The sequence below is a fragment of the Jaculus jaculus genome, chromosome 3, assembly GCF_020740685.1.
Source record: "Jaculus jaculus isolate mJacJac1 chromosome 3, mJacJac1.mat.Y.cur, whole genome shotgun sequence".
Taxonomy (NCBI): Eukaryota; Metazoa; Chordata; class Mammalia; order Rodentia; family Dipodidae; genus Jaculus; species Jaculus jaculus.
The window spans coordinates 177,556,117-177,565,248 of NC_059104.1; the positions used below are offsets into that span (position 1 = coordinate 177,556,117).

At 43.6% G+C, this 9,132-nt stretch overlaps 1 protein-coding gene across 1 annotated transcript; it reads right to left on the bottom strand.

Annotated features, from left to right (window-relative positions):
• Nucleotides 1-2,603: 2,603 nt before the first annotated feature.
• On the bottom strand, nucleotides 2,604-8,305 carry Zbed5 (zinc finger BED-type containing 5). The gene is made up of 3 exons (XM_004650868.3): nucleotides 8,076-8,305; nucleotides 6,402-6,517; nucleotides 2,604-5,034 (listed from the first exon to the last, which is right to left on the bottom strand). Exon 3 carries the CDS (start codon nucleotides 4,831-4,833, stop codon nucleotides 2,827-2,829), a length of 2,007 nt encoding a protein of 668 aa, XP_004650925.2. The 5' UTR covers nucleotides 4,834-5,034; nucleotides 6,402-6,517; nucleotides 8,076-8,305; the 3' UTR covers nucleotides 2,604-2,826.
• Nucleotides 8,306-9,132: the final 827 nt, after the last annotated feature.

A 9,132-nucleotide genomic window follows, 5' to 3' on the forward strand; every position in this document is an offset into this window, starting at 1 on the left:
CTCTCTCTCTGTCACTCTCAAAAAAATAAAAATTGAAAAAAAATTTTTTTTAAATTCAAGTAATTTCAATTATTTGAAATATAAAGGCAAGAAAGTCTTTTGGAGTTGAACATATCAGGAGAAATTTACTGCTTCATGGCTAGGCAGGGGTATTCTTAGATCCCAAGTAGCTCATCTATTGTTAAGTGAAATGCTGCTCCTTTAACATTTGTAATTTGTGTGTGTGTGTGTGTGTGTGTGTGTGTGTGTAAGGTTTGTTGGAGGCTTCCTCCTGCCTTGAGACAGAGGCTCTAGTATCAGTCTTGGGTATGTTGGCTGACAGGATAATCAAAGGGCTTTATTTATTTACTTATTTTTATTTTGGATTTTCAAGGTAGGGTCTTGCTCTAGCCCAGGCTGACCTGGAATTCACTATGTACTCTCAGGGTGGCCTCAAACTCATGGCGATCCTCCTACCTCTGCCTCCCGAGTGCTGGGATTAAAGGTGTGTGCCACCATGCCCGGTAGGGCTTAATTTTTTAAATATTTATTATTTATTTGCAAGCAGAGATAAAAGAGAGAGAGAATGGGTGTGCCAGGGCCTCTAGTTACTGCAAACGAACTCCAGTCGCATGTGCCACTTTGTGCCTCTGGGTTTATGTGGGTACTAAGGAATCGAACTCTGGTCCTTAGGCTTTTGTGCCTTAACTGCTGACCTATCTCTCCAGCCCTCAAAGCGCTTTTGAATCGGCAAGAAAGGAAAGGCTACCGGTGTTTCTTTTGTTTTTATAGAACAGATAGCTACTTGTGAAGGGCTTGAAAGATAATCTTCTGGAATCCAGTCCTAACTGCAGGAGGTTAGAGCAATTTAGAAGCTGCTGACCAGAGTTAGTCTATCATCCAGGAGGTAAAAGACCCACTTTTAGGTACCAAAAGCCCATTCCCACTAGTCATGAAATCCATACTAGGACAGCCCTGTTAGGTTTCAGAACAGGTGTAGAGCTGGCACCAAGTTTAGTAGGGTCACTCTTGAAGACTGGTAGCAGACAGCAGGGTACAAGTTAATGAGATGGGCTTACATGCAAGAACACAGAGTCCCAGAGGAGGTGGTTGGGGGCAAGGGTTGGAAAATAAGGGCTCTCATGTTTCAAGAGAAAGACAGATGACCTAATGAAGGGTTGAGGCTCAGCAATCATGTAAATCTTCCAGTTATCAAGCAAACATGGCTTTGCACGTGTTTCCTTCTCAAGCTAAGGCATATTTAATGCCAGGACTGCTATGTAAAAACTATTGCATGTTTTGAAAATTAGGACCCATCTTTTTTGATCATCAAGGTAAAGCAAAACCTCTAGTTCACATAAAAACAAGCAGTACTACTTTAAAGGAGATGGCTCATTTTGTGTGAATACAGAAAACAAGGAATGTTAAAGACATGTCAAGATTTTAGTAAGTACTTAACAAGTCAGTTTGATTTTCTTAGAACAGTCTGAAAGGCAATGACAGGACAAAGTATCACCTTTAGGAAAGACTGTATTTTTTTTTTGGGGGGGGGGAGGGTTTGAGGTAGTGTCTCACTCTGGCCCAGGCTGACCTGGAATTCACTATGTAGTCTCAGGCTGGTCTTGAGCTCACTGAGATCCTACTTCTGCCTCCTGAGTGTTAGGATTAAAGGCGTGCGCCACCACACCCAGCTAAGACTGTATTTATTTTTAATGTTTTATGTATCTGAGAGAGACACTGAAGGAGGAAGAAAGAAAGAATGAATATGAATGGGCACACCAGGGCCTTCAGCCACTGCAAATGAACCCCAGATGCATGAGCCACCTTGTGCATCCAGTTTACGTGGGAACTGAGGAATCTGGGTCCTTAGGCTTCGCAAACAAGTGCCTTAACTGCTAAGCCATCTCTCCAGACTAGCAAAGAGTATATTTTGCTATTTAGTGTATGAATTCAGGCAAGTCCAAATCCCACAGGACTTGAAAAAATTATTTGCATGGGTGTGTGTGAGGAGGCGGGGCGAGCACAGGATCTTATGCTGCTGTAAATGAACGCCAGACACATGTGCCAGTTTTTTGTGTCCAGCTTTACATGGGTGCTGGGGAATTGAACCTAGGCCGGCAAACTTTGCAAGCAAGAACTTTGAAGCACTGAGCCATCTCCCCAGTCCTGATACAACTGCTGTAAATATTAGTCACATATAAAACATTCATTAAGGTGACTGGCAGATAAATGGGTGCTTGATAAGGTGAGAAAGGGAAAAGACCTGGACTCTAAGTGCTTAATTCTCACTGCCTCAGATCAGGGTATGTCCTATTTATAAGACTTAGAAAACTGTCAAGTCCCCCAGAGAATCAAAACTCAATGGTGTGAAGTAGGGAGTCAGAGAAACAAAACTCAGAAATGTGAAGAGTGGAGACAAAATATAGCACTATAAAACAGGGTAAAAACAGAAAGATATACAAAATAAAGACATAAAGATAAATTAAGCCAAAGTATTGAAAAGCACATTGGAGTGGTTAGCAAGATGGGAGTGGCCTAGTTTTTTGAGATCCAAGAGCATGAAACAGTGTGACAGATTTGGGGAATGGCAAGGAAGGCTTCAGGCAAGCATGATGAGATCAATGTGTAGCGATTAGCTCTTCAAGTGCTACTTAAAGAACTGGAATTTTATTTTCAGGATAACCATTTTCCTATTACAACCATGGACTTTTTTGAAATTCCCAAGAAATGCCAACAAGTTTAAATTTTCGATTTAGTTTCGGCAAGCCCCAATACTGGAGATGAAGCAAATCATTTTTATTTTCATCTTACATTTGGTTACCAGGAGACATGCAAACCTCTCCAGTTTTAATGAGAACAGTGTTTCTGTGTCTTTTTATCACATATGCGTTTGATATTGGGTGTGATGTTGCTGAGCCGGATGCGCATATGAGGCGCAGCATCAAGTCTTTTCCTGTATTTTGTTTTTGTTGCAGCATAATACGAAAATCCCGTTTCACACAAGTGCATTGTAGCAAAAGGAAGAAGTACGCAAATGGCGCGTCTTGCAAGGCTGGGGTATTCTTGAAGTAGGCCACTCCAGAACTCACTCAGTGATAGCTCACTGAAATTTTGTTTTACTTGAGAATCAGATGTTAAATCAATCAGGCTCTCATAGTCCCGTGCTACTAATGAAGCTGGTTTAACAGTTACTGTAAACGGATTTCTAACCCAAGCATTACTGTCATTTGTTCCAGGAAAATATTTTAGGAGAGTAGTGCGTAAACCCCTCAGATGCTGCACAATTGCACTGCCAGCCTCTTTATCAAATGCAGGATTGATTTCAGTCAAAAAGTCACTGAGCGTAGGAAAACAATCAAAGTTTTCCTCTTCTACAGATGAGGCCCAAAATTCCAGTTTTCTTAACAATGACGACATCTTATCAAACACTGTAAAAACTGTCACATTTTTTCCTTGCATTGACAGGTTAACCTCATTTAACTTAGTGAAAATGTCAGCAAGATATGCAAGTCGTAGCAGCCAAGATGAATTCGTTAAACAACCAGAGAGTCGAAAAGCAGAATCCAAGAAAACCAATAGTTCCCTCCTAAGTTCAAAGAGTCTGGCGAGGACTCTGCCTCGGGAAAGCCACCGGACCTCCGTGTTGAGAAGAAGAGCCGTGTGCTGAGCGCCCATCTCCTCACATAAAATTTTTAGCAGTTGAGACTGATGTGGCCGAGCTTTAACGTAATTGATGATCTGCACTGCCTGATCGAGCACAGTTTTTAGAGATGTGGGCATCGTTTTAACTGCGAGTGCATGCCGATATAACAGGCAGTGGCTGCTAGTGCTTTCAGGAGCCACAAACTTTATCAAGGTGACAGCCTCGGCAATCTTCCCATCCGTTGCCCTAGAGGCATCACTGCAAACGTCGACACATTTTTCCCATTCAATTTCATGTTTCTGCATAAAACTGTTGATGCAATTGAAAATCTCTTCACCAGTAGCATTGCTCTGAAGAGATTCACACAAGAGTAGGTCTTCCTCAATAGTCCTGTTAAACCTGTAACGGATAAACACCAGCAGTACCGCAAGTCCGGAGACATCAGCGGATTCGTCCAGTTGCAGGGAGAACCCATCACAGATTTTCAGTCTACAGACAAGCTCTTCTTCAATGTCAGCAGCTAGATCTTTAATCCGACGAGCAACGGTACTATTCGAGAGTTGTACTGCGTCGATTTTCTTACTATAATGTTCGTCAAACATCCGCATCACAACATCTTTTGCACAGGGCTTGATAAGCAATTCTCCAATAGTATGCGCCTCTCCACTCAGGGCTATGTGATAACTTACATTGTATGATGCCTCTGTTGCACTTTCGTTATCTGTATTGGTAATTTTAGGAGCCGGGGGTTTATTATTTTCAGGCGAATCAAGATGCTGCTTGAAAAAGCTGATGTCTTTGTCTTTGTATGCAGCATGCTTAGTTTCTAAATGTCTTCGAAGCTTACTAGGGGCTAGGGAGCTATTTGATAAAATTTTTTTACATAATACACACTGAGCATGGGGTGCATCTCTATTTCCAAAGCAAGTAAATCCAAAGGACAAGTAACTCTCATCATATTTTCTTCTTTTTGGCTTCTTACTAAATGCTGTTATTTTGTTGGAACTAGACATAAATTCCACCCTGGTGAGCTCAGCCTCGGATTTTTTAGAAATGGAAGGCTGCAACTGTTCATCTTCACTTTGTAGTATTCCAACCTTTTGGTTGTTCGATTCAGATACAATTTGGTAACAGAAAGATTCTACTTCTTGTTTAAGCCTTGCTTGTTTTAGCAAAAGATCCATGGGGAGTGAGTTTGTGGCACAAAACATGGTTAATTTAGAGTAAACATTGAGTCTCACAAAAGTGTTGAGAGGATAAGACAGGGTATAGTGAAGAGCAGAGATGATAGAAAACTCATCAGTTAATGTGTGAAGTCTGCCTATGTGCCAATGTGGAGTTGGAGCATCACATGCTCTTTATCAGGTGACCTCTCCTGCGCTTCCTTCTGCTCTCAGGCATGGCACACCTTTCTTAAAGGTAGATGATCACACAAAAGTAAAAACTATAGAAATGAGTTCTGTAGTCTTAAACTGACATTTAAACAAACATATTAAAATAAACAATGAAGAAAACTACTGCCAGCATTAATTGATTTCTCAAGATACTTATTCAGTTAGAGAATAATAACGTGTGTGTGTGTGTGTGTGTGCGTGCATGTGTAAATTTTGGGAATCATCAAACAAGAAAGAATAAAGAATATCTATCTGTATCTATCTACACACACACATATATGTATATTTTGTGAGGTAGGCTCCCACTCTAGCCCAGGCTGACCTGGAATTCATTATGAACTCTCAGGGTGGCTTCAGACTCACAGTGATTCTCCTACCCCTGCCTCCCAACATATGTATAGTTTTAAAGAAGCGATCCACAGCCAAGAGTTGGCCACAAAGAAAAAACTGTTGTTTTGTGGATTGTACAGATGCCATAAACAACAGATGAAAGAAGGGCATGACTGTGTTCTGACAACTTTATGTACCAAAACAGACTGCTTAGGCCATAATTCAACAAACCTATTTCATGGTATCTAGTATCTTGGATTTCTTTTGGCTTTCTGATGACTACTGCCATTAGATACACTAAGTGCTGATACTATTATTATACACTATATATATTACATATATATTATATATTAGCATATATAATATACTATTATTATACCTGAAGTCTCCCTTCAGGGCTGCAACAATTCTAATGATTTATATTAAAAATAGACACTATTCAAAGTGTTATAAGGCAGAGAAATCTATTGTATCCTAAATTATTCTGTGTTTTTACAATGAAGAATAAATTGCAGTCCAAAAACGAGGCCTTATTTTTTCTCTTAAAAGTTATACTATCCTAATTAAGACTCATTCCATGTGAAGTATATTTTACTAATTACTCAGCATTCTACCATGCTATAATTGATAACCAGAACCTAAAGTATATAAACCTTATTTTAATAGATTTCCCCCCCCCATGGGACAAAAGAAACACAGTTACAACAGCAATGCAAGCATTAAGAACCTGTAATGGATTCTATTTTCTAAGTTAAATGTTGTAAATTATGGTATTGTGCTTATATAATTATTGCCAGGTTTTTTGTTTTTTGGTTTTTTTTGGTTGGTTGTGTCTCACTCTAGCCCAGGCTGACCGGAACTTACTCTATAGTCTCAGGCAGGCCTCAAACACACGGTGATCCTCCTACCTCTGCGTGTCTGCCTGAGTGCGTCACCATGCCTGGCTACTGCTAGTTTTGGTTGAACTTTTATGTGGCTACAAGTAAAGCTTTATGTTTTCCTGTTAGATCCTGAATCAAAATGATTCTTCTGTTAGCAGCTAGTAGGTGAGATACCTGAAATAAAGAGTACTCCCTCCTGCAACCACACACTCCACCTTGGCAGCTTCAAATGTAGACTCTTCAAAAGAACAAAATTAAGGAATGGGGTAGGAAAGGGAGTAACCAAAAACCTAGAATGAGAAAAATTAAAAATTAGAATTGTAACAAGCAGAACTTCATAATTTTATTTCAGAACTAGGGTCAGTACACATCACTTTTCCTTGTAATGTAATTCTTAGACTGAAGCAGCAAATGTCCAGCATCTAGTAAAGGAAAAATGCTAATAGTTTCTTCCCACTTGATATCCTGGCCACTTCATTGCTTTGAAATGCCTTCTTACACAGTGACTAGGAATACACTAATTTTTTTTTTTTCAAAAATGAAACATTTTTTAAGAGTACAACTCCATCTTGATGTCTCTAAAACTAAGCACTGAAGACATAAAAGTGTTACATGATGCCTTTGTACAACTAGTTTTGTCTACCTCAACAGCCAATCTCCTACCACAACTAACTTTTACTGAGTAATCATTAATTACTATGTACAAGTAACTGATACAGATGAACTCATTTAACCTCCAAGAACCAGAGATTATTAACTGTACTTTAGAGACAGACAGAGGTGAAGTCACCTGGTCAATTAACACATAAGATTCAAGAACACCGCCTCCAAAGATTTACTGCACAGCCTCCATGCCTGGAATTATCTGTGTGTGTCTGAATACTCTATTTCTCAAAGTTTTGTTTTTTTTTTATCAGGTACAAGGAGTTGGGTTGTGCAGAGAAATAATGGATTAAAATAATGGGTTATAACTGCCAGCAGGAAAAAGCCTACCTCTTTTTTTCTTTCAATTTTTATTTAGTTATTAGAGAGAAAAAGAGAGAGGGGGAGAGAATGGGGCGCATCAGGGCTTCCTGCCACTGCAAACGAACTTCAGATGCACACACAACCACGTACATCTGGCTTATGTGGGTTCTGGGGAATCAAACCTGGGTCCTTAGGCTTTGCAGGCAAGTGCCTTAACCGCTAAGCCATCTCTCCAGCCCGAAAACCTATTTCTTACTGGGAGCAAAAGTGCATAGATTCTTTTTGTCTCCATTTGGATTTGGCAGAAAAGAACTTCGTGGAACCAGTGGTTCATCTAACAGATTAGGACTGTCGTCACGGGACACAGGAGAACAGAAAGCTTCGTTTTCTGAAAGGGGAGCCTCATCCCTGCCTCTTCAGGGGGGGCTTCCCCCCAAATCTCCTGTGGACAAAGAATCAGTACTCCCTCGACTAAGTTTCTATTGCACTCCCCGAAGAGGTGGGGGAAACACTGTATCTCTTCCTTGGGTTAAACTGACAGGTGGGAGGGCCTTTTCGAACCCTCAGGAGGCGGGCAGGAGCTCGGGACAGGCTGCAGATGGGGGCCCAGCCCAGGATACCCGGTCCCCTCAACCAGCCAGGCCTCGGGTACTCCGGGTCCCAGGTGCGCGCCGCCCCGGGCGTTTTTGCTACCTGTCACAACCCACCCTAGGCCTCGGGATGCCGGGACGTGGCCGGCGCTAACGGCATGACATCACGACATCATGTCAGCAGCCAGCGCCGCTCCTCCATCAGCGCCCCGGTCCCCAGCCGGGCCGGAGCCCGCCATTCCAGACAGCTCCGGCCAGCGGCCATTTCAGAGCGCTGCGCTCCGCTCCTCACCTTCACCGAGGCCTGGACGCGGGGTCCAGGGCCCGTCGTCGCGGACTGCAGGGAGGGACCGACACACACACACACAAACCCAGGACAAAGACACAGGAGAGAGGGATACGGGACGGGATGGGTCGCGGTTGGGGCGGGGGATGCTCTCAGCTCAGGGACGCATCTCCCCGGCCACCTCCACAGACATCCGACCCGCGGCCGGAGGGGTCCGGGTCTGAAGATAAATTTAGCATTCCGGTGCAGTCAAACTTTACAGTCTGCGGGAGTGACTCCGCCGCCGGCCAATCAGCGCCCGAGCCTTCCTCCCCGGTGACCAATCCGCGCTGAGCAGTGGGGCGGGGATAGGCGGCGGGTCCAAGCTAGGTGGAGGCGCGGCGGCAGCCGCCCCGCAGTCCCCACGCCCACCCAGCGGGGACTCGCGGTCCTCGGGCTTCTCGCGCCGCCGGTTGTGCGTCGGTGATCCTGTCCGCTCTGCCACGGCGGCGGCGGCGGCGGTGGTGATGGGTGTGGGCCGGGCGCTCCTTTCCAGGCCCTGCGGCTGAGCCTTGGCCGCCTCTTTGTTCTCGGAGGCTGCACCCCAGGTCCTGGGCTCCCCGCAGGGATGGGGAGGAAGACTTAGCCTGCCTCCCTTCCAATGATGGAGTGTCCCAAGGTGGAGCCTGACCCCGCCAGGTCTCTCGTGGACCGTGGGACCAGGAAGGGGGGAAAAAAAAACCAACAAACATACGAAACAGCGATCCAGGAATTTTTGGGTTCCTTGTACGCCAATGCCCGGGTAATTTGGGGTGTTCCCGGATCCTTGTCCTATGTGTTAGAAGAAAGAAATCCACAGACCAGGGGCTAAGGTTCAGAAAGATTTGATTACACCGTAAAGCCTTAGGAAAACAAGGAGAAGGGCGCTTAAGCCTAGAACATGTCTGTTTTTTTTTTTTTTTTTTTTTTTTTATGGGGAGTGGTCTCTTGAGGAAGAGCAGGTCAGCAGATTATTATGAACAAACACCAAATTTTACAGCTTTGCCAGTAATCTCAGGTAAGGATCAGAGTTTCTGTCCTCCAG